At 40.5% G+C, this 25,633-nt stretch overlaps 2 protein-coding genes across 4 annotated transcripts in view; both read right to left on the bottom strand.

Moving 5' to 3' along the window:
- Window positions 1-1,806: 1,806 nt before the first annotated feature.
- Window positions 1,807-8,490, bottom strand: LOC141785453 (factor VII-activating protease-like). Its single transcript, XM_074663781.1, has 11 exons — window positions 8,436-8,490; window positions 7,759-7,869; window positions 5,709-5,825; window positions 5,498-5,614; window positions 5,244-5,415; window positions 4,907-4,998; window positions 4,560-4,812; window positions 4,286-4,428; window positions 4,059-4,196; window positions 2,133-2,278; window positions 1,807-2,057 (listed from the first exon to the last, which is right to left on the bottom strand). Exons 1-11 carry the CDS (start codon window positions 8,488-8,490, stop codon window positions 1,899-1,901), a joined length of 1,503 nt encoding a protein of 500 aa, XP_074519882.1. The 3' UTR covers window positions 1,807-1,898.
- Window positions 8,491-10,652: 2,162 nt separating this feature from the next.
- dnmbp (dynamin binding protein) overlaps window positions 10,653-25,633 on the bottom strand; it is a 60,214-nt gene continuing 45,233 nt past the window's right edge. For 2 of the 3 annotated variants that reach the window (XM_074662885.1, XM_074662887.1), the window contains 13 exons: window positions 22,624-22,838; window positions 20,394-20,493; window positions 19,974-20,121; window positions 18,981-18,998; window positions 16,617-16,816; window positions 16,401-16,531; window positions 16,184-16,288; window positions 15,889-16,017; window positions 14,620-14,952; window positions 14,348-14,533; window positions 14,056-14,254; window positions 11,791-12,440; window positions 10,653-11,704 (listed from right to left, as the gene is read on the bottom strand). In XM_074662885.1, the coding sequence (XP_074518986.1) occupies window positions 11,519-11,704; window positions 11,791-12,440; window positions 14,056-14,254; window positions 14,348-14,533; window positions 14,620-14,952; window positions 15,889-16,017; window positions 16,184-16,288; window positions 16,401-16,531; window positions 16,617-16,816; window positions 18,981-18,998; window positions 19,974-20,121; window positions 20,394-20,493; window positions 22,624-22,838 (2,600 nt within the window). In that variant the 3' untranslated portion in view covers window positions 10,653-11,518. The remainder of the gene's footprint in view (window positions 11,705-11,790; window positions 12,441-14,055; window positions 14,255-14,347; window positions 14,534-14,619; window positions 14,953-15,888; window positions 16,018-16,183; window positions 16,289-16,400; window positions 16,532-16,616; window positions 16,817-18,980; window positions 18,999-19,973; window positions 20,122-20,393; window positions 20,494-22,623; window positions 22,839-25,633) is intronic. The other variant, XM_074662886.1, reaches the window with a different exon arrangement.

Below are 25,633 nucleotides of genomic sequence, written 5' to 3'. Positions count from 1 at the left end.
CTGTGTTTGAGGAGCATGCAACTGTAATTTCTGTTTATTTAACCCTTTTCTCTTACCTGGGTGTCAACAAAACTGCATTCTAACATTATTTGCTTTTAAGTGGGTTTATTTTTTTAAGGATTATTTTTAAATTCTACTCCCTTATAAACCCATTAGAAGCCTAAAGGTGTACAACTCATACTTGATCAAGCCTTCTCACAAAGTAATAAAGCCATGGTCAGACACTTGACGTGAGATAATGATTAACCCATAACTTCATCCTGGAAACTAGTTAATAGTATGTGGCAACAACTGAAATCCGTGCAAGTGTTAAGGTCTTATTTTTAGTAAAATCATCTTAGAATGAGCCACATTCACCAGACAAATCCAGAAAAAAGTATCATATCGAAAAGAATTAATAGACAAAAATGACACCTGAATAGTTTGGAAATAAGAAAACAAATCTGCCAATATGGTAAGAAAAATATACATTTCAGTTTTTGTATTAACACATGATTTATATGATACTAGAATAGTACATTTTTTAAAACTCATTGGTAGATTTCTTTTTCTCTTTAAAAGTAATTCAGGTGTTATTTTTCTGTTTTGTCCCAGCAAGGGGGTGCCCATGATAGCACATTTCAAAAACAGGTACAATGAAAAAATGGATATAAAAAAAACACACAAAAATCTGGTGTGGGCTAAAAACTTTAAGACAAAAAAAAAATTAAGAATCTGAGTTTGATCTCTGATCTGATACACTGTGTGAAAGGTTGAACATGAGGGACATTTAAAACCACACAACACATCTCATGTACATGTGATGTTTTAGCTTTTTTTTCTTTCTTTTTTTTCATTTTATTCCTGATAAATGTGCAAAAAAAAAAAAGAAAAAGAAAGAAAAAAACGCAAATGTAGGTATAAAAAAGAACCATGAAGTTCAAACTAAATGTGTGCAATTTTTATTTTCACTGCCACAAATTCCTGTTGTATAAAACCTTGAATCTGACTGAAAATGGACAGTTCTTGGAAAAAAAAAACAACAACAACAAAAAAAACACAGCATCTACACAAGACCTTTATGACAAGGTCATCACATGGGGTTTAATGGTCCATTGGTCCATTACGCGAGAAAGTGACGGGCCTCTAACACCAAGGTCTGCCTTTTGCGTCACCTTTGACAGGCTTCCAGAGGGCTGGCCAATCAGAGGGAAGGGGGTTTGGGGAGACTTAAAGACACTACACCCCTTCTATGCTCTGCTTGTGAAAGACACCTGGTGCTCACAGCCCAGTGTGGCTCCGAATCTATAGCCAGACTCTACTCCTCTGTTGTTCTCAAATAGTGGAATGAATTACCAAACTCTATACAATCCACAGAGTCCCTTTCTACTTTAAGAGACATCTGAAGACTTATTTGTTCAGGGAACACTTAGGCCCTTAATCTGAACCTTCTCCTCTTTGTCCTCAGGGGTAGAATGAGTCAGAAGGTCTAAAACCCAGCTCTGAGTGAACATTCAGCACTATTACTGAATGATGTTGAAGGTTGAACTATATTGTTGCAGCAATTAATTGTGGTTTGTACACAATGATTAGTACACAAAGTTCCTATGTGCCATTATTAAACAGAGCAGTAATGAATCGAAATAGCTGAAATTCTGCAACAGTTAGACGTACTCTAAAATCTGGGGAACCAGCTTTAAGGAATGACTCAGAAAACACTGCACATTTTATGTTCCCTTTACTTGGAAATCTTGGTACAATTACACAAAAAATAAAGAAGCCATTTACATAAAAGAGGTAACATGTTATCGTGGGATGGAGTGACAATTTTGATTTAAACTCATTTTCAAAAAGGAAAGTAAGTTACAGGACAAGCTTTTCTCACAGGTGCATACAGTGCTGTATGGCCCCATGCATCTTTACTGGAGCAGATGAGAAGCGATCCAGTCGATGAATCTGACCACGTTGGCATAAACACCAGGTTTATATTTCTTGCCGCATCCGTCTCCCCAGCTCACCACACCCACAACATAGTGTGTCCCGTTACGCTCACACACCAGGGGGCCACCAGAGTCACCCTGCAGGGAGAAAGACAGGGTCAGGGATCTCATTTTAACTTCATGGAACAAAGAAAAGGGTTGTTTCTCACAGACCTGGCAGGAGTCCACTCCCCCTCTCATGTTTCCTGCACAGAACATGCTGTCGTCCAGAGAGTTTCCGTAAACGTGCGGGGCTTTGCATTTGTCCTGGGAGATCAGGAGGACACGAGCATCGAGCAGCTGGTTGCTACCGTACCTCTCTGAGACAGAGGGAGAGCAGACTGTCAGATCAGTGACGCTTAACAGAAACGCTAACTTTACAACTAAGACTTTTCTTGTCTAATTAAGAATAATTCATCACACTCCAGCATTTTCACAATGGGAGTCCTGTGAGGCAACTGAGAGCACCGTATTTTACTTTTTACTTTCATCTCTACTGGAGAGAAATGGTTGTATTTCCAAAAGCACTACATTCCATAAACAAAAAAAGTAAAAAAAAAAAAAAAAAAAAAAAAAAAAGTTTTTTACTTAACCAAACACTACAGAACAGGATTTTGGCCACCGAAAAATAGAATAGAATAAATTAAAATAAAAGATTAAATAAAATAAATTAAAATAAGAAAGGACCATTTTTTAATTACTCTTTTACTTTATTTTTTTAGTAAAAAATAGTAAAATAGTAAAAAAAAAATAGTAAAAAAGTAAAAAAAAAAAAAAGTAATATAATAAAAATAGTTAAATAGTAAAAGAAAAAATAGTAATCTGAGAATTTAGTCTCAGAATTCAGTGAAAAAAGTCACAATTCTGACACAACTCTTAAAATTTTACTTTTTTTCTCTGAATTCTGAGTTCAACATCCGAATTCTGAATTTTTAGAGAAAAAATCTGACTTCAATCTCAGTAAAAGTAGTAATAAAAAAATTTTTTTACTACTTCTTTTTAAGAGTAGCCCTGTTCATTTTCCGTAAAAAGCTGCAAGAGATTAAACAGAATTTTTTTTTTCAATACCAGCCAAGAAAAAACAAACAAAAAAGTAAAATACGGATAAATATATAATATGGTGAAGGTGAAATTTTTTTTACCAGGTGATTTTGTGATGTTTTTTGAAAATTGAACTTTTAGTCACCAGAGGTCTAAAACACCGGAGAGAAATAAAAAAAAAATCAGTTGGATTTAGAAAATAAGTCACATGATATTTTTTTCTTACTTGCCTCACATGGCCTCTGTAAAAGTACTTGATACAAATATCAGTACAAATTAGTTTGACATCTTAATTTAATTAAAATAGTGACATATTAAAAAACAAACTCCTGTGTGATGTTTTGTGTATATACAGTTATAAATAATTGACATTCTGTGATGGTGTGTATAACTATACTTTCTTGGCTGAAATGTCACAGTTTAAAAAAAAATAGTTACCCTGTTTTCCGATGTAAATGCGTGATAAAGGTGAATCAGATGAGTATCCATGAGCTGCCAAAGTTCAAAACACTCATAAATTGGCTGAGCATGAAGGTTTTTGTTCTGTTAATGCTGGTTTGCTTTCACCCAGGGCTGTCAGCAATTCATCTTATAACTACTATCAAATACTGAATATAAGTAAGTAATCATAGCTTCTCTTCTATTAATTCCATTTCATCACATTTCTAATGGCATGTTTTAAAAAACTTTTTTTTTTTTTCAAACATAGTTTTGAATTCTACAAAGCCTGGGTAAAGTAATTCTTTTTAGTGTCCTGACTTATGCTTAGCTTGTAGGTGATAGCTCAAAGTGAAGATGTGTATGTGATACTTTAATTCCATTTGGGACAAAAGGTGTGTTACTTTTGACTCAAATGTGCTATCTTGTTTTTTTCCAGTGACATACGTTTTTCAAAAGTTCAGCAGCAGGAAGCAGGAGGACTCAGCAGCTGCTTGACTACGGTGTGCAGGGCAGGACAAAAGACCTTAACCAAACAGGTTAATGCTGAGAGCCCTGCTTCTAACTGTGACATCTTATCGTACAGTCTGAATCTGAGAGTTCATATTTAAAGATACTCACGTGTTTCAGTCACGCCCCACCCTGAGATCACACACTCCGTCCCGCTGTCAAACCTCATGTTAGGGAGGCAGGCTGTTTTCACAAAGCGTGTTTCTTTGGCACAGTACGGTTTGTCTGTGACCCTCAGCTGAAGCAGGGCTGCACAAGAGACACACAAAGAACAGAAAATATAAATATAAGTGTGAATCAGAGCTTTATGAACCCCATGTCTTTAGTTTCAGCCTTACCGACGTCATTATGGAGAGCAAACGGCGTCTGTCTGTAGTCCTCGTGCACAATGGCTTTCTCCACAGGAATGACCTGATCGTACACTTCATTCTTCTCCAGGTCAACTCCTCCCAGCACCACCTGCATTTCCACTCCATTTTGACTGCAGAGTGTGAAACCATCATCATCATCATCCTTTATTTATTTTTTTAATCAGAGAGCTCTCATCTACACCAGTACCAAGTTACAGAGAGGAACAGAGAAGAGACAAAATCCACAGATGGTGTAACTCACATGCAGTGTGCAGCTGTTAGCACCCAGCAGGACTCCAGGAGGATGCCTCCACAGATGTGTCTAAAAGGCCCTGAGGAGCCCCTGGCTCTGGTCTGCAGGGAAGCCTGCCAGGGATGAGCTCCAGGGAGAGACTTCTTCCCCCCAAAGATCCTGGCTGAGCGGCCGGGCTGAGGCGCGCCGCACTTGGAGAACTGGGCAGCAGGTTTGGCAGTGGTTACGTCTGCTTCATGGACAGTGGGTCTGGTGGGTGGAGCTTGAAGAAGGGAATGTTAAGATAAGTCAGTTTGAGCTGTGGAAGCTAGAATCATAACATTTGTCAGGTTGTGTTTCTTGTGCATGTGTTTCACCTGTAGAGCATTGTCTAACTTTACAATAGTTCCACTTGAGGCCGTTGTCTTTTTTGATGAAGCACCATGGCTGATATTCACCATCAGGGTTCCTTGAACAAAGCAAAAAACAGTTCAATAAACCCTGTAATACCTGTGTTTTACTTATATTACGGCAAATTTTATCACACTACCTGGCAGCTTTTTCTGTTTGCCAGCTAAAAGTGTTATAAACAGGAACTAACTAAATCTCAGAGTGATAATCTGTAGAAATAAAAAATTTAAATAAAGGAAAAAATAAGAATTGTATCACTACATAACAAAGCAAATGAATAAATTACACAAGATATCCTCTCACCTGCAAAAATTGTGAGGTCCTATTCCATCAAAGCCAGCGTACTCTCTGATAGGATCTCCACCTTTCTGCTGGATGAAATAAGAATTCCAGTCCAAACACTCCTCTCCATCCACCGTCACACTCACCATGCCACGGTAAGACTCTCCATCCCCCTCGTAGCAGTCATAGGGTCCTGGGAAAGGAAAACGTTTCAGGCAAGCCAAAAATGAGACTTCTCTGAGAGAAGTGAGACACAGAGAGGGAAGTGCATTTACCGACTTCACAGAAGCTCCCACTGTATCCAGTTGGACAAGAACACTGGAAGGACGAGCGCTTGGAGCCTCTGAGGCAAGAGCCACCATTCTGACAAGGGTTAGGTCTGCAAGGAGAAGCTGTGTGCACGCAAGAGGATCAGTACCTGATGTGCAGCTGACGTACACATGGAATAGCAAGTTAAGCAGAGCAGTAAATCCTCCAAACATGGACCTTTCTTGCAGGTGGGTGGTCTGTATGGAGGCCTGCACTTGCACTCGTAGAATGGAGCTGTAGATGTGACGACACAGCTCCCATGGCCACAGTTCACGTTCCTGCAAACGTCCTTTACTAAAAAACAAAGTACACACAGGCAGAATGAGATAAGATCATTCTTTGGATAGGATTGTGATTTTAAAAAAATATTTCCATTTATTTGTATGGTGCAGAAACAACTGAGCTCAGACCAAGAAATTCACTTCTAATTTATGCTCACTACTGTTAACCAACACCAGTGGGCACTAGAATAAGCGTACTAATCCCAGTGGTTTTTAGAGGTGGGAGAAAAAAATGAAAACCGATGTACAGATTTTTTTTTTTTTGACAATGTCAAAGTTGGGATTCTTTGTCAAAAAAAAAAATCTTTATTTTTTAAACCCAAATATTTCATTTCAGTCTTTGTTTATGAACTGGATTGAAATAAAGTTACCACCTTTCTCCAGTAGGGGGTGAAATGTTTCTCTCTGACTCACGTGATGTGCATTTTATAAGAAATTATGGCTCCTGAGAAAGTCTTTAGACGTTATTATCATCATTTTTTTTTTTTTCACATAGTCTGGTTTTAAAAAGCAAACTAAAAATCCCCAAAATCTTAACTGTCAAAGAATCACAATTTAAATCGAATCAGCACCCCAAAAGAAACCAATATAATAGAATAGAATTGCATTGTTTACATTTTTTTCAATGTAACTGCTTCAATATACAAATATAGCCTGATGACCTTGTGTTACCAGGCTCCCAAATAACTCTTTTGCTAACTCAGCAGAAACATGGACTGGAGCAGATTGCAAACTTTGGCACTCAGAAAGCTAATGCACATCATGAGGAGAGTGGAACAGCTCTAAATACACAATCACAAACACCAAGCAGGAATTCGTTCAAAGTTCACAAGTGTGGAGGATGGGAGAGTGCTTCAAAAACGTCACCTCTTATCTTGTGGTCTCTTTTGGATTTGCAATACTCTAAATATCAACACAATATCCATGTGACGTAATTGCCAGTCAGGGTTTAGATAGGCTATATACCGCCCCAGGGTCACTTTGTCACATGATGATGAAAAGAAATTTTAAAGAATTGTAAATCAAAAACCAGTGGCATGCACATTGATCTTGCAATTCAGGGACAAAAAGGAAAAAAAGGCTAATACAGCGTGTGTTTTTGCCACCTAGGAAGGCAATTCATCATGTTTCAACCAGCCAAAGGGAAGTTTGGTGTGTTATGCCAACTTGAAGGGTGCTTTAGCACATTTTGGCTCCCATGGAACTTTAGCATATGTCGAATATTGGGCTACTCAATCAATCAATCAATTGGTCTTTATTTGTTTAGCCCCAAATCACAACAAATGTTATCTCAAGATACTTTACAAAAACATTCACAGGTATAGACCTGTAAATGTTACTACAATTTTATAAACAGAAACCCAACAAGATAAGATAAGGATACCCAAGATAAGGAGTCTTATCTCATCGTAACCCACTATGAGTACAGGACTTTGCAGCATTTAGCAAGTTACAATGGAGAGGAAAAACTTCCCTTTAACGGGCAGAAACCTCGGACAGAACCAGACTCATGTTAGACAGAAATCTGCTTCGACTGTGTTGGGGTTAGAGAGTTACTGGGGGGGCTACTGCCTCCCTGTCCCCCTTCTGTGCACACCACTGATTTAAACCCGATTTACTGAGAAAAAGCTTAAAGACAAAAAACATGTATCAATCTTTTTTTTTTAATTTAGCCCATTAAAACCCACTGTCAACAAAAGTTGCAGCACTTTTGTTTGTTTTACATCTGGTCTCTCTTATAGAGTTAGTTTGACTTTGAGTAGCTAGTTAAAGTTTAAAATGAAATAATAAGAAACAATATCTAAAATGACAATATCTATAATAATACCATGCCTGTTTTTAATGTGATGCAAACTGAGGACCCCAATAAATTCTTGCAATTTTAGTTTAGATTATTATGCACAAGTTGTGTGGGTGGTTTAAAGAGAATGAGACTCTCCTCTTACCGTTCTGGCATTTCTTTCCTGTGTAAGGCTCAGGGCAAACACAGATGAAGCTTCCATCCAGGTAAGTGTCACAGCTTCCTCCATTCAAACACGGGTTTGGGTCACACTGATCTATAAGAGAACCAGTTACACTCAGACACTTAAAGAAATCAGTGAAGAGAAGAGTGACTAGCTGTGCATCAGTGAGGTCTTGATCAATGCATGTTTGGACAAAAAAGTTGTACGTTTAGTTTATGAAGGACAACAAAACTTCATATTTGCAGGAGACTGAGAGTGCTGATTTACTTGTGAGATCCAGGAGTTCATACAACCAGTCGTCAAAACCAGACAGGTCTGAATCTACTTGAGGGATTTCAGTTGGTAAATCATAATAATATTCATAATCTGTAAAGAAACACCACCAGGAATCTGGAAGTCAAGTTAAGTATTATTGTTACCCCCAATGTCGTCAGTTTCCGAGATCATCTGAAACAAAGAAATGTGAAATTATCATAAAACATAATTGGATTGCATGTTACACTTGTTTTACTTTTTTTTTTATTTGCATACTCACAAAAAAGTCCTGTCCAAAAGCAGGAAGTGCACACAGCTGTATGACTAAAGCTAAAAAGCTGCTGATCGTGCAGACCCCGGGCATGATGAGACCATGTGGGGAGACTCTTCTGCTCACTGTCTACATAAACCCCTCTCCAACACAAAGACCCCCTGACTCTCCACCTTCCTGTTAATCATTGGTACGCTGTATTGATTTGACAGGACTTACATGTGATTCACTACTTTGTCTTTTGTTGCCCTCTGACCTGAACTGCTGATGAGGGTGAAAAAGGCAACGGTTGCAGAGACAAAAGATGATTTCTGTTGATTTTGCACGGCTTTTTGTGTGCACATCATGCACTCCACAGTTAGTGGGTTTCTTTTTGTACACTTTGCTAAAAATTATGTTGTATAGCTTAATTTTGGCTCATTGGTAGAGTCTCTCATTTGAAAGATTTGGGGTTAGATACCAGCTCCTGCGGCCACACAGAAAAGCGTCTTCAGAAAATTTTGGGTATCTATAATTAGGTTATTAAATTTTAGCCAACTCTTAACTTCTACTCCTGACTGCGTCAGCTCCAAAAGCTGTTTGTGTGCCTGCACATGTGCACTTTAATAACCAATAAAACATAAATAAAAACAGAGCTTTGCCTATGTTTTTAACCTGTTTAACACTTTCATATAAAGAACTTGTGAACTCTAAAATTTATCAACACAACTTAGTTAATGTGTCTCAGGAACACTGGATATCAGTAGTTTAATACATATCAGGGCAAATAGAAATCGTGTTACTTTTTACAAACCTTCCTCATGAATAAAACTTAATGAACTCTAATTGTCCCAGCTTCATGACCCGTTCCAGAACAGTCCTGAGTGACTTTTTTCAGCTCTGCCTGTATGCTGTCAGAGAAGTCCAAGCTGCTGCAGCGTCCAATCAGTGAGAGATATCCCTTAATAGGGGTGTGTTTCACAGTGAAAAGACTTTAGCAAAGCAAACTCTCATGATTCCTTGCTGAGTTTCCTTATAAGTCTCCTCTCACCTCCAAACACAAATAACGCCTCAAAATGTCCTTCAATAAGGCATCTCAGAAAGTACTTTCGGTGTCATGGAGGAGAGAGGAGACTTCAGTTTTGAAGCGCCTTATGTCTGCAAATATGTGCCACTGGTTCATTGAGAGGTCAAAAAGCAGTTGTGAGTTCCCTCACGCACTTCACAATTTGACAGTGGGGCAAGAACCTCATGGACTTAGTGGTGATGCACCTCTGGCATGGGCATTGAGAGTGGGCCCATTCCCGTTTCCTCTGGATCATTTGTCAGTCAGCTCTAACAGCTGTTTGTGCATCTGCACATGTGCACTGTAATAACTCTGATTAAACAAAAATAGTAACAGAGCTATGTCTGTTCCTTTAACCTGTTTATAAAACACGTTACCATGAAGAAACCTGCTCTCTGTTTATTCTGTCTGTGTACTTTACCAGTAAAATGCACAATTGTTATATTATTTCTAAATTATTTAGCCTTTATTTAGAGCACATCTGGTTGTGAACTCAGAAATTTATTAACATAACCCAGTTTATTGTGTTCCAGGAAGATGTTTTTAATTAGATTTCAGTTTTCAGTATTAATCCTCCTTTTTATTGATTTCATGATGGTTGTGTTCAGTATTTTCTGCTTCAAACATTTCTGAACGATCCTCAGTGCTGGTCCTCAGCTCGTCTTTTCTCTCATTAAACTCTGTTGTGTTTGTGAAGTTTCATGCAGAGAGGTCTGAGCCGCTGCAGTGTCCTATCAGAGAGTGATATTTCATATGGGGGCGTGTCTGTCAGTGAAAAGACTTCCACAAAGCCAGCTCTCGTGTTTCCTTGATCATAGCTCCTCCGATCAGTCTCCTCCATCCTCTCTCCTCTCTCCTCCTGGCACAACTATTAATTTGGGACAGTCTTCAAAATGGTGACTCAGAAAGTACCTACAGTGCCACGGAGGAGAGAGGAGAAAGGAGGCTCCACTTTATCGCTGTAAGACGCACCCAGGGTCATCCCTTTACAGTGTTTATGTGTTGATTTTGGCGTCCCCCTGTGGACAAAGTGGTACCTCTGATCATTTTGAATTCCTGTCTTGTTCTTGTCTCATAATTTTCCTGCTTTCTCATGCAGCCAAACATATCACTCACTGTGAACTTTGCTGTGGGGAGTGTAAACAAAGAGTGACGTAAAGTGACTTATTAATGGGTATGAGAGACAAACACACTCACATCAGCTGCAGATGAACTGCTTACAGGGGCTTCAAGGAAACAGATGTTGGATGGATGTGAGCAAACTTTCTGTGGAGAGAGGAATAGTGTGTGGGATGGACACAAACACATGAAAACTTTACAAATGCAGTGGTGATTTTTCAGCTGAGCTGTTTTTTATTCAAACAGTGATCACTTTACAGCGGGCGCATAGCATATTCTTAATATAAACACTATGTATAATGTACACAGGGAGTATGAAGAGAAATCAGAGTGAAGTTCAGACCAAAAGCACTCTCCAGCTCTCAGTTCATTCACCTCCTCACAGGTGAAATAGGCCATCGCCTGTTTGCTCCGCGTTTCAAAAGGGAGTGCTTGTAAACCATGTATTATATGTCATTCAACTTTGCCCTCAATCTGATATCAAATAACCTATATGTCTCATACAACACTCCAAATTCTGGTTGATGGCTCCACCGACACTTCAAAACCTGAAACCAGTGGATGATCATCGTAAGTGCCTCAAAACTGTGATTGTTGAAGAGTACGCAGCTTAAATCCTCAGTGGTGTCATGACCCACATGCAGAAAAAAAAAACACAGTGTTCAGGTCAGTCTGTTTGCATACCATGTGATTTTTTTTGTATAGCCTGAACCCAAAACATTCACATTTCCAATGCAATCTCCCATTAACTGTCATCTTAAACATACAATTCATTGTCTGCAGCTCCAGAGGATGTGGCAGAAATCTGGTGCAATTCACAGGTTTTTTCCTCTGGAAACAGGAGGAGCTAGGCTTTAGTTCCCAGGATGTAAAAACAGTATAAAAAGTCTATAAATATAGGCATACAATGCTAACTTTTAGAGGAGAAGTGTCAGCAGCAATAGTCAGGCCTTTTCACTCTTAAACTCCATGACAAATGATCAAAGATAAGTCCACGTGCTTGTTTGCGTCTTTGTTCAAACTGCTCGCAGAGTGACTCTTAAAGGGCTTCTTCATGTGTATTCGGACTTGCGGATGTAGTTTGAAGGCACATATCCTCGCTGGCCGTTTGCCTCTCCCAGCCACCACTCGCTGTTACCGTTCATGTCCTGGAACTGTAGGATCCGCAGCTGCTGATTGGCTGAGATGCTCAGTTCATTGGCACAACGAGCATCGAAGGAGTAGATGGCGTAATAAATCTGGAAACACAAACATTTGTAAATTTAAAAATGCTTCACGACAGAGTTTTCTCAAGCTGTATGAACGGATGTCACACAAATCTTACCTGATGACCATCAAGGTCTGGATCTGGCTCGATGTACTCGTCTCTAGAGTAAGCCGACTTTCTCTGGCTGCTGTTTTCACCATTTCTCCACTGGTGGGAGCTGTTGGTTTTATCTGAGTGTCCGTAACGCTGAGAGCGGCTGTTTCTCTGAGAGGAATAAGACTCACTCTCTGAAAGGTCTGACGTCTCCTTGTGGCTGCTGGAACTTGTGTAACTCGTATCGTAGGAGTCTTTGTGATTGCCTGAATGCCGATAAGAAGTCTCTGTTTCTCTGTGACTGGAGGAGCTTCGGTGAGTTTGCTCTGAGAACTCCCGCCGGTTTGAAGGATTTCTGGGTGAGGAGTTGATGGAGTTGCTTTGACTGACAGAGTCAGAGTTGGGCGCGTCTCTGAGGTGACTCCTGCGAGACGAGGACGAGTCCAGTGAAGGGTGGGGGGATGATTGACTTTGGGGCTGTGATGTGGAGAAGCTGACTGCTGCCATGTCCTGGGTGAAGGTGAGTGTGCTGTTGCTGTTTTGGCGGGAGAAGACTGGAGAGGAGCCGCCATAACCGGACTCGTTAGAAGACTGGCTCTCGATGGAAACGTCTGATTGGCTCCTGCGTGGGTTGTAGGGTTTGAGGAAGGAGCTGTACACGAAACCTTTAGTAACTGCAATACAAGAAGATAAAAAGAGAAGATATCAAAAAGCTGTCCAATTTGCGGCCCGTGGACCAAAGTTGGCCCACCAGAATTTTTTTTGGCCTGCTGCCCATGTTTCAATTTTTATTTTACTTATATACTTTTAATCATCATTATTATTTCCCCACTTCCAGCAGCCTGAATTTCTCACTCATGTTTAATTTATTGGTGCACTTCCTCTCCCGACCAGGGAGTAGGGTGGCGCTAGTCCCAAGAAAAAAATTAAATCAAGTGTCCAGTTTTATTACTATTCCTTAATTTAAAGGATGGAAAATGCACTGTTTTGGTTTCATAGGAGCATGTTGTGTCCCATGTTGTTCAGGTTATATTGAGCTAAATGTTTTTGAAGACATAGGTCGAGTATTTGTGCCATATGGATGTTCAGTATAGAGTTGTGACGTTCACGAAAGAACCAAATCTTTTGAACGACTCATTAACATGTACAATGGGAACCGAGTAGTGATTGGTTGGGAGCTGTTCTTTTTCTCTCTCTTCTTAAGTTCACACCGATGGTCCTCACACAAGCTCCTCCATGCTCCTTTAATGAGTGAGACAGAGAGAGAGAGCATGGAGAGGAGCATTGTGGCCACGTCAGTTCCATCAGGGAGAATTTTCTCTAAAACTGGACAAATAATTTCAGATAGGCTGCAAAAGTGAGATCACTTGTCATCCTCAATGCAAATTTGCCAAGGACAAGAAGGAGAGGCCATAAACCATCGCACTGCTTTATCATTTTGGGAAGGTCATTTATTTTGTTTTCACTTTATGGTTCAGAGTCAAGAGACTGGTCTCTGGTCAGGTATAGGCTACTATTCACCCTTTCACTCCAGTTCAGGAGTTCTCCTCAGGGTTAACCTCTATTTTTGTTTATTTATTCATTATTTTTAAAAGGCAACTATATGCACCTCAGGACTAGTCCATTGAAAAGTTTTATTAGTAATACTAGTGGGCTCTATGCACATTTTTTTTCTCTAATTTACTATAATTTTATTTATTTTAAAAATATTTTGTGTGAAATTTTTTTTACACAAGCTTTTGCATGGAACTTCATTGTAGCCTGCTTTGTTTTTTGTTGTGTATTTATAAGTGTTTAGGTGTTGCATGAATAACATAAGTCAAAGTCGTTTTACACACATACACACACTTAATACAAAGGGGAAATAGTGATCTCATTGTTAACTCAGAGGGTTATGGCAGGGGAATATTTACAATGAATCCATATCAAACTTTAAAATCTTGTCCGCAGCTAGAATCAATACTTCAGAAGAATTCAAACTCAAATGTTGGAGGGAAATCTGAGTTTGAATTATTCTGATACAAATCTCAGCCCATGATTCCTCCCTGTGATTATTTCCAAGATAAAATGAACTAAACCCAGGCTAACCTCTTAAAAGTGAATAAATATAAAAATGAGCCAAATGAGCCAGTCTTTTGAATGGCTCTGTGAAATGAACAGATCTTAAAGATCTGCAACATGAATGTTAAGTTTTGGCCCGTGACCCTCCACCCTGATTTGTTTTGGCCCTTCACTGAAAAGAATCCGGACACCCCTGTTCTTGATTTAAGTGACTATAAAAGCACCTACCTCCATTATCGATGAGCCAGCGGTTGTTGCTGCCCATAGGATCCTGCTGCTTTATGATCCCCACAAGATCTCCTTCTAGAATAGAAACATCAAGATCTTGCGCTGCGTTGAAGTTTCTCTCTGCCTGGAAAAGCTTTTCAGGTCCGTAGCGTACCAGAAGTCCTGCTCGGTGCTCGTCTGTCTGTAAGATGCAGTTTGGCTGAAAGAACAAAGCATAAAAGAAGAATATTAAAAGAGACAGAAAGGAAAAAGAGACATAGGGAGAAATGTCTTTGAAATCTGGAAAACTCACAGGTCCTTGCAGCTGTTTTTTAGAGGTCTGCTTCTCCAGAGTCTTCTTCTCGAAAGGCTTTTTTGTGGTGGTGGGAGGAAGGTTTTCAGGGCAGAAGCTGAAACCTTGCAGAAGTTGGGTGACTCGGCTGTACTCTTCTTGGAACTGTGCGATTAAGTTTCCCTCTGTGCCCAATCTGCTAGAAAACTGCAGACAGGATCAAAAGAAAGGAGAGTTAGTAAAAGACTAAGATTGTACTCTGTAGGTATGTTCTCCACATTGTTCCTGACAACCTGTAGAAGGGGCTTCAGCTCGCCCAGCGTCGTCCTCATGAAGTCCTTCTGAGACTGAGCGAACGCCCGCACACAGCCGGTAAACAGCTCTTCTGCAGCACTGTGAAACTTAGGCAGCTCGTCCAGCAGTTGTGCGTTTAACGCTTCGTAATTGTTGCGCGTCTGCTGCAACTCATCCTGGACTCGCCGGTCCTTCAGACGGTCGGCACGCTCCTTGCAGTTGTCGTAGTCGAGCAGCTTGTCGAAGCGCTTCTGGATGAGCTTGTGGGGCCCAGCGAACATGAGGAGCAGCTGAGTGAGGGGGTTGATGACTAAGGCCTCTGTGCGCTCCTTCTGCTCATGACAGAGAAACAGTGTGGTTAGAGGAAGCTCCCAGCTCACTTCTTTAAAGGTCCCATATTATGCAAAAATCACTTTAAGTCTTTTAGTGAAATTTGTGGGTCTTTGGCTTTCCTCCCAGCCCACAAAATGTGATATTTAATGACAAAACCTGTACTCAGAGAAATCTCTCCAGCAGCGGGGAGGAGAATGCCAAAGTTGAAGAGCCATCACTGCTCTGTTTTTGACTGTAAACAGCCACATAGTTCCATGCACAAGCTTCCCATCTCTGAAGAAGACAGACTAAGTGGCTAGAGTTCATTTATCAAGGAAATGTTCCAGCTACACCCAGTAAAACTGCATGTGTGTGCTAGTGACTTCACAGCCGACTGCTTTTCCAACTTTGGACAGTACAACAGAGGGCTAGCGAATAGACTGGTCCTGAATCCAGGCGCATTACCAACCATCCTCCAACAAACCTCAGACCCTGAAAATGTGAGTGTTTTAAATGCTGTGTGCTGTGGAGCAGATGTAAGAGCTTTTCCTCAGTGTCCCCCCTGTCTCTGTGTTAGCTTCAGGATGCTAACTTTAGCTGCAGTTAGCCTGTTGTTTTAGCCTGTAATGTTACGGTAAACGAGCTTCTCTGTTTTCTAAACATTGTGCACTCGGAGCTCGTGGCGCCGCTCTCAGTGACGTGGAAGAGCGGGGCGGTATCAGTGGTGACTCATTTACATAAGAAGGCCACGCCCACTAAATCAGAGCATTGTGAACAGAGGGGCTATGAGAGCCTGGAAACAATGCTGCTGTGCTTGATTTATTGGCTTTTTGGACCAAAGCATGTTACTATCATTTCATGAAGACATCAATGATCCATATTAAACTGCAGAAAAGGAGCAGAATATGGGACCTTTAAAAACTGAATCAGACTGGACCGAGAAGAAAACGACTTACAAACTCAGTGAACTGTTTGTCACTGATGGAGCGGTGAGCTCTCTGGAAGCGCTCGGGGTCAAAGATGCTGCGTTCGGTGTAGATGTCACAGAAACTGATGGCTGCTAACACTTTGACTGAGGCTGATTCCTGCAAGAAGATTTATGTCATGAGGTGAGAGCATCAAAGAAACAGACACTATCCACAGATTGTTCAGCAAAATATCCTCAGTATCCTTATATTTTTAAAATACCACTTATTGTTTCTGAAAAGTATCTTAAATACAAAGTCTGTATCAATTTAAAATATTTCTCACTCTTATATGTTGCAGGTATAAAGAGATGTCCCTGATAAAACTCTTGATGAGTCTCTCTTGCAGCCTGAATTTCTTCTCAGCCTCATCAAAAGCCTCATCTTTAATCTAGGAGAAAATAAAAGACACAAAGAGCGATAAAAAAAGGAGTTTTAAAGAGATACAAAAACATTTCATCATGTCAGCAGTTCCTGCAGAGCTCCGCATGAAAGTTTTGTACCTGTGGTGAAATCCCCGTCAGGTGTTTGAGGTGGCTGCTGACTCGATTGGACTTCTTGATGATGGAGTGCATGCTGAGTTTGGAGATCTTGTCGATGAAGGTGTCTTCGTCTCCTTTCCTGTACTTCACCACTACGAGCAGCAAAAAGAAATGGATCAGATCAGGGTAACGTCACACCATGAAGACTGGAATCAGTCCGGCTGTGCGTGGTTTTACCCAGGTCTTTCCTGCGCTTGTACTCGTTGATGTTGACGTTGATCTCCTTGACGGCCAGCAGAGCCTGGGTCAGCTGCGGCCGGTCGTGGTGGCTCTCTGGCGTGGCTCCCAGCAGCTCCATCAGCAGCAGCGGGTACCGCATCACACGCTGCACTGGCTTTATTAAGAAAGAGCCCAGGTTGATGTAGTTTGTTTTCCCCCTGGAAGAGTCACAGCAGAGTCAGATCAGAAAATTTTTCCTCTCCACAGACAGTAAAAAGAAAGGTTTCCTCCCAGAATCACACGTCTCTTTATCATGTGGATGGTTTGATCCAATGATATCTCAGCATCATCAAATTACAAACAGTGTATTGTGATGATGATTGGTTCATTTTACAGGATGAATAAAAGAACAGGGAGGGCAGAATCAAAATTTAACCTTGATTTGTTTAGTTTTAATGCAAACTTATGGAGTAACTGAGAAACTGCAACAATTTAAACAACACATTCAAGCTGTACGGTTAAAATATAATGCTAACCTCATTGTTTGAAGATGAAATTAAGTTAGTTCTTGTTCTGTGGAATCTCATATATATTCACACACCTGATCAAAATCTTAAGAGCAGTTGGAAAATTGCATCTATTTTACATTTTGCACTGTTGAATTTTAAAATGTTCTTAGCAGAGTTTTAAAATGCACAAAGAAGAACTGGGAATGAAACAAGAAAAAAGAGTAAGCAACTTATCGCAGACAACAATTAAACCGATATAGTCTGTTCATCAGCTGTTTAAAAGTTTAGGACCACAGCCTTTAAAAGACAAAATCTGCACAAAAAAATGTGGATCTAATGTCATTTCCTGTCAGGTATCCACTCAACACGACCTCCAGTGCTATTGCTGCTGAGGTTGGACGCAGACAGTCATTTTGAATTTCTTCAAAGATCCTGAAGGTTATGGAACCAAAAAGTCAAACAGTTTTCACCAGCACTGATCCTGCATGCAACTGTGGCCGCACTGTTTACATGTGAAATCAGCTGTTAGCAGCCTGTAGCATGTGAGTGCTAACTGGTGCTAGGCCTGATGTTTCCCCACAAGGTGAGGAGAAGGAGGTGAGGACGACGTGCTGGTTCTCAGGTGTGAGCTAAGAAGTGACGACATCGACCTGTCCAACCTGTCCAGAACATAAGATCTATTGCCAATAAGATGGACAAGCTAGCCATGCTAACCTAGCAACAGAGGGAATACCAGAAGGCGGAGTAGCATCGTGCTATTCACAGACATGGCTAACAGAGCTAACACCAGGCACCAACACCACATTAGAGGATGCCAATAAACAGAGATTTGTTGCTCCAATGTCACAGCTGAGATATTTTTTTCTGAAAATGCCCAATTATGTGTGGACAAGGTCTCAGGTTGCACAAGGGCATCAAACGGTCCAGACAGAGGATGCCCTTTGTGAAGCCATCTTCACCACTTGGAGCCACGTTTCCACTCGTATTCTGGAAACACTCACATCAAGCTTGCCAAAACAAAATTCAAAGTGATCAACAAGAACGGTGGAGCTCATTACTGTGTCCTTTTTTTTAAAGCTTTACAATGTTTTGAGCTGTGGTCTTAAACTTCTGATCAGCTGATGAACAGCCTATATCAGTTTGATTGTTTTCAATAAAATGCTCACTCATATTTTTTTTTGTCTCAATCCCTTTTCTTCTTTTTGAGTTTTAAAACTTAACTTTGAATCTTTTTAAGATACAACAGTGCAAAATGTAAATTCTTGCAATTTTTTAACTGGTCTTTAAATGTTAATCAGGTGTGTATTTACATTAAACTTTGAAAATGGGGATGTTTTCATGTATAATTTGAATGTTTGTGGAGTTAAAGACCCCTTTTAGCACATTTTCTTTTTTTACTCCAGCCAACAAGTAAAGACCTGTTGGTCAGAAACTTTACAACTTATCTGGAAATAGGAGATAAAACACAGATCAACAAATACTAGAGCTCAACTTTAAATGGTACTTTGAGCTGCTGTTGCAGTTTTCTTCCACAAGATGGCATTAAAAGTGTTTCTTTTCTTTCCCACAGAAAAGAAGAGAAGGATGGGTTCATGCACGTTGTTGTTCTTTCAGCAGAAGTACACAATATTCACAAGCACCAGCACACAGAAACAGCAAAAACATGAATGAGTCCATCTCAGCCCGGGGAAGGAAGTTGAAATGGCGGCACAGAGTTTATTTTTGCCGTCACAATGGATAAAAATACACATGCTTACGCACACACAGGAACACACACACAGGCAATTTTTAAAGGGGGGGTTAGTGAGCAAGAGACATGCAGTCAAGATGATTCTCATGCTGGAAATCAGAAAGACTCAGTGAGGGAACTTACCACGCTCTGTATATGGCCCTGTTGGAGGGAAGGTAGAAAAATAACAGACAGGGTTTATAAACCTCAGACCTGACACAGCCTTCATGAACGTGACACTTTATCTTTAATTCTCTTGAAGCATTTTCAGACAATCTGCGTCTACGGGTTGTTATGGTTGTGTTTTGAGAATTCTCTACTAAAGCTGGACAAAGGCCCAGGCTGGCAGTAAAACCCACTGCTTTAAGAAGTTGGTAGAGCACATGACCTTTTCAAAGCTGAATAGGCCACAACAGGCACACACACACTTTTGAAAAGACTATTGTTTTGTTGACTTGGCTCCAAAAAACTGAGCCATGACAGAAAATAAACTCATTCTGCTCGGTTATGTACTTCCTCATGTTGTTGGAAGAGGCGTCCTTTTCTCCCTAACGTACACAGCGTGTGTTTATCTTCAAATATGAAGCGCTAACTTTACTTTACAGAAGCGCAGCAGTGTCAACTCAAAGGCCTGGGGAACTGGTCAGGCGAAACCAGGTAGGGAGCATTCTTTGAGTGCTCCACATGACTTAGCTCTACATCACACGGAGTGGGAGCACGTCTATCAAAACACACCCATGAATCACAGAACAAAGTCTGCTCAAAAAACCCCGTCATAAATTTATTCCACGTAGATACAGGCTTACAGGAAACCTTACCTTGAACTCTACATAAATATCGCAGCTAAGAGAAGCGTTGATAAAGTTAATATTCAACTAAAGAAAACTTTACCACGAGGTCAAAGTGTTAAACTTATGTGTTGAAATTGATCTCTTAAATCTGTGAGTGTACAACAGCTTCTTACAGTTAATGTTTCACTCGATTAGTTTCATTTTTTCTTGTTTTCATGCTTAGAAAAAAACACCTCCATGCCGTGTTTGCTCACTCACGTGCAAATAACCTTTTAAGTCAAACACAAGCCCGAGCTAAAAAATGAACTTCTAAGGGACCCATGTTTCCTTCCTCTCCGTGACTCACCTCAGCCTCTCCAGACACTCCAACACGTGGCGCTGGATGCTTTCGTCTTTCTCGTAACTTTCCAGCAGAGAGATGGCGTCGTCGTGGTTCTGGCAGTAGATTTTGTACACCTCTTCCAGTTCGGTTTTAAAGTCGAGAAATACTTTTCCTGAGAGCAGAGAACACACAAACATCATGTGTTGTCTTTAGCGAGCAGGAGGAAATGTCTCCTGTTTTCCTTAGAGCCAGAAATGACAGTCAAAGAGGAAAACGTTTCCCGAAAAATGGAGCAACAAATCAAACATTCCTTTATAAACTTCCTGCTGTTTTCAACATGGAGTCAAAGTCAGCCAATAAAATATGATCAGCTGACGCTATAGGGGACAGTGAAAAGCACAAAACACAGAGAAGGAGTGTTACTTGAGAGATCAAGCTCCTTACCGATGGAGTCTGTGTCATGCAGGGATTCAGACAGACGTTGTGACAGATCGATCACTGAGCTGATGTTTCCAAAGAGACCATCAAAATCCACGTTCTTCACCTTCAAGAAAGAGCAGATAAGAACTGTTAGCAGGTTTAAAAAAGGTGCCGTTAAATCATAGTATAGTAGTCAGTAGTATCAACCATCCATGTATCACCAGGCTTTAGTATAGGCAGAAAGGCAGTTTGCATGGAGAGCAAAAGCAGGTGGACAACTTGACTTGAGTAATCTAATGAGAATTTATGTGAGAGCATCAAAAATATCAACTTAAAAATACAATCTTTCACTGAAGTTATTTAGCACTTGGGGTTTTGAGCGCCCTCCAATCACTCCAACTTTCACACAATTGAGGCCTTTGCACACAGAGTCAGTTTTTTTTGTCCGCAACGTACGCACATTAAAAAATAAATTTCATCCCAGGTTATGTCAATCATGCTTGCACACTCCACCTGAAACTTTTGTCCATCACAATTTTTTTCAAAACAGTGCCAATTTTTTTTGTTTTTTTTTCTCATCCAGCCAGATCATTTCCTGGGTAGGTATCATTTGTTGATGATTTCCTTTTTGTCCATGTTTAAATGATGAAAACTTGCGTACATGTGTGTGACGGTGTGTCTGTGTGCCTCATTGCGCATACCTCAAACATACAGACAGCTGCTGCTCAGGATCAATTGCTTGATCACTGCTTGATGATTACATTTTTCTCGTACTGTGTCTGTGCAAGGTAAGGTGTCTGAGCATGACATTTTTGGGGGGGGGATTACGGATCCAAAAAAGCATTTGAAATAAACGCACTCAGTGTGCAAAGACCTTTACACCTCAAATACACCAGATACGTCTGCAGTCCGGCTCTGCTCCGTCGCATGTTGACTGCGTTAGTCAACTCACACAGGACTCCTGGTTCTGTCTGACAAACTGAATGACTGACAGACAGCTGAAGTTGCGAGACCAAGGAGCTGCCACACTTTCCCACTCCATTAATAAGTCTCTCTTCATTCATGTTGGGCTGTAAAACCTCAAACCTGTTGATTCCTGGTCTGGCTCCGCTCATTATGTCCGTTTGTCGTAGCAGCGCAGGCTAAATACGATCTGGTTTTGACAAGATTCATTTTTATTTTGAAAGTCACTGGTTGTTTTTAATAGGAATGCACCAATCCAGCTTTTCTGGTCCCGATACCGATACAATACATGGGCTTTGGGTATTGTCCAATACCGATCCTGTTCCCATACCAGTGTACAATAATAACCTGCATGCTCCACTGTGGGATGAGAATGGTAATGTTTTGAGTAAAAGACAAAAATGAGTACATGTGGAATTACTGAAGTTAATATTCATTTTAACTATAAGTGTTTCAATGTTTAACAGCAGTTTGGTTAAAAAAATGACTATTTGACTGTAAAATTTTATACCTTATAGACTAAATCATAGCTTAGCCTTAGTGTCAAGTTTGGCTCAATCCTTTCCAACCGATACCAGATCCAGCTTTGAGGGCATAGGCACCGTAACCTGATTCCAGGATTGGATCAGTGCACCCCTAGTTTTTAGTTTCTGTGCACGACATCCTGTCCCGCGCCATCTTCCCGTCAGTGAATTAGCGAGTCATAGCACTAGCATCCAGCAAAAAAAGGATAGCTGACACACAGCCAGACACACAGCAACGGAGCAAATCCAGTGTAAGTTGACACATTGACTTGAACAGAAATCTGTGGAGACGGACTGCAGACACACCCGGTGTATTTCAGCCGTCACTTCCTGTTACAACCTTATTACACTGTTATTACTATTTCACAAAACTTCAAACCTGTTTGTTGCAAATCTATCACAAAAATGAGTTTGTTCTTTGGATTCATGCCACCAAAGTAATCAAAAGCATCTGTGTAGCTCACGGTTTACAGTGAAACTGAGACTGACCAGAAACTCATGACATGGTGCTTTCTGTTGGTGTAATTAGCTGAAACTTTTTTGCAGCCGAACCACAAAGGGACAAATTTAGTTCTGCTATTGTTCTAATAACATTGTGGTTCCTCAAGCTGCTAGTTTGACTGTAAACAATGCAGATGTCACGAGAAATGCAGGGAATTTGTCTCCTGTAGATACTTTTTTTTAACACCACAGTTTAGTTATGTGCCTGACAAACGGGTCATTTTGAAGAGTGTGAATCTGCTCTGTGAGGCTTCTACCGCTCTTACCTGCTTCTTCTGTAGAGGCTCAATGATCTCCTCCACACACATCTGCAGATCTTTGATGTAGTCCTTCTCCGTCTGCAGCAGCTCCTCGATGACTTTTGACCTCTTTTCTCGCATCCTCTGCTCAGGATCCTCAGTGCCGGTTGCAGCGCTGGGGCTGGAGTCTGAGGTCGGAGTGGAGTCCAGGGGTTTGGGTTGGGAGGAGAGGAGTGTCATCTCTGAAGAAAATGTGATAGAGAAAAGATTAGTTTCATTTTTCTTTTTACAAATATTTCATTTTGAGTTGTTGGAAATGAATGCATGAAAGATAAACCTATGAGCATCCTCCAATACATGTCAGCTTCTGTGAGGACAAGCCATGAAATTGGAAAGAATCCAAGGTTTGTTGTAGCAACATCCCGACACAGAGAGGTTGTTTTTTTAACCAAAAGAAGCAGAAAAAAACGTTTTCAACCCATGTCTCCATTCAAGATCCCAAACACTGTCCTTCCCACCCACAAATCAACCCGACCCGCCCTTAACTCTTCCTCTGCTCCGCCTGGTTTTTGATCAGTGTCTCTGCTATCACCCTCAGAGGGCTGATCTCTTTGGGGTACCCCTGGGACTGGAGGGAGAGCCTGGTTCATGCATCGCTGCTTTTTATGAATGAAGCTAAAACTGGAGTGGACTCAGGCTCTTTGTGTGCAGCACAATGGTCTGTCACAGCAGCTACAGACAGACAGGCCCTCAGGGAGCAGCAGACAGTAAGGAAGAGGCGGTTAGAGGGGCGCACAGGGATGACTGATAAGAGGGCTGGAGAGGGACAATACACTTTGGATTAAATGTTTCACAACAACAACAAATACTGAACTCAGCCAGATATGCCTTTCTTTCTTTCTTTCTTTCTTTCTTTCTTTCTTTCTTTCTTGCTTTCTTTCTTTCTTTCCTATCATAGACCCAACAGACGTGGGACGTACGATAAATGAAATGAACCCAATAACTTTGCTGGCCTCAGTATATCACCATGTACATGCATGTTTGTTTTCCTTGTCTCTTACTTCCAAACAGGCTGGATAGTAATAGTACATTTTATTTAAAGGATCCTTTCAAGACACCCATGGATGCCATACAAAAAATATGGCCCTTTTCCACTGGCACGCCTTGGCCCGACTCGATTTGCAGCGTGTTTCCACTGGCCTGGTACCTCCTAAAACAAGCCAGTTTTAGTACCTACTCTGCTCTGGTTCCAAGCAAGCTGGGTCAATACTAAAAGATGATGTCACAGACTGCAGGCTACTGATTGGTCAAACAATGTTGTCATTGATAAGTCATGAGCGCAACGCCCAAAACAAGATGGGACATAGGAGGACAAGAGCCACCCGCCATTTTTGAAACAACTGCAAGAATGGTGTCCTTTCAAGTTTCTCCATAGTCCAACAGCCCCTGGTCCGATCAGCATGTATACTATTGCCTTCAAGTCCTCCATTATTTGCGATTGTTGTGTCGCGCTCCAAATGACATGGACGCCCAGCTGTTTTATGGTTAACCTGCCCCCCCTGGTGGTCAAAGAACCGGGCTAGTGGAAAACCACCACAAAACTAGTAGTGTTGGTCCCAGTAGAGTAGGGCCAAGACGTGCTAGTGGAAAAGGGCCAATAGTTTAAAAACACTTCACCAAAGGTAAAAAATATTTATATGAAACACTTAATTACTATCATTATTAATCATACATATAAAAGAATTGATTTAAAAGATAAGATGGATGACAGATTGAGAGAGCCAGTTGGAATAGACAGTTATAGACAGTTTTAAGGCGGGATTTGAAAAGAGTTAATGTCACGGGTGTCTGGTGGGAGGGACTTCCAGAGACAGGGAGCAGAGTGACTGAAGGCTCTGGACCCAGAAACGACAAAGGGCCTCACTCCGTGTATCGCTCCCAGCACCTGGGCACGTTTGTTCTACTAATTCTCATGAGAAATGAAATCTTATTGAATTTTAAAGGGGGTACTGCACATTTTATAATAGTGGTTAATTTGGTCCTCAAAAGTAATCTTTTTTTGTTTAATTTTTAACAGAAAAATGGTTTGGTACAGTGAGGAAAATGTCAGCAGTCTTTAAAAGTTGGAGGACAGGAGACCTTACTTAGTGCTAATAAAAAAAAAATGCTAACATGTGAACAACGTATGCAAAGTTAAAAATTGAGGGTCTACTTTTTTCCAGCTCAACAAGCATTTTGAAATTAATGAAGTCATCTTTTGATTAATAATTTGTGTCAACTTATTTCTTTGGTTGGTGTTGGATACTTGATGGAATAATAAATAGTGGGCAGGTTGTTACAGCAGATTGGAAGAAAAGATGTTTGAGTAAACTGCTCTATAAAAAACAAGACATGGGAGCCTCAGAAACTGTAACAGACCAAGTCAAATTTCCTTTAGATGAAACTTTGCAAGCCAAGTAGAGTTGCACTGTCACTTATTCCTGTACCAGTCTCCAGTATGACTAAAAATGTGGAATACACCATTAGGTATTATCACCAAGTCCTTATAATGATAATAGCTAACTTTATTTATAGAGCGTTTTTCCAGGGGCTTTACAAAATAAATAGACAAAAAATTTGAAAACAATTCAAAACAAAGTAAAACAAAGCAACTAAAAGTAGCCATGCATTAAAAGCTGTTGTGAGTTTTATGAGATTTTTGACAAGACTGGTGCTTGGTCTGTGTCAGAGGAGAGGAGTTTGTGGGAGGGTTTGTGATAGAGGAGCAGATCGGGTGGGTAAGAAGGTTGATTTTTGGTTGATTTTAACATCTGATTTGGCAGTTTTTGCAAACATCAACTTGAAATATGATGCTAGCAACATGTTCTTGGTTAGATTATTATAATTATTTCATAAGTGTTTTGTAAGATCTGTCTTTATCTCGGCCATTGCCTAAGTCTAGATTTTGAAATCTGGAAATGACAAAGAAGCATCTCTACTATAAAAGAACAGAAAATAGCAAGAGTAGTTTTAAAGATCCTTTCACATAAAGAAAAGA

This window comes from Halichoeres trimaculatus, unplaced genomic scaffold (genome assembly GCF_033239565.1).
Source record: "Halichoeres trimaculatus isolate MK-OKI-2021-1 unplaced genomic scaffold, fHalTri1.1 fHalTri1_scaffold_23, whole genome shotgun sequence".
In the NCBI taxonomy this organism is placed as follows: Eukaryota; Metazoa; Chordata; class Actinopteri; order Labriformes; family Labridae; genus Halichoeres; species Halichoeres trimaculatus.
The sequence above is the reverse complement of the archived record's forward strand: the minus strand, read 5'-3'. Positions and strand labels throughout refer to the sequence as shown.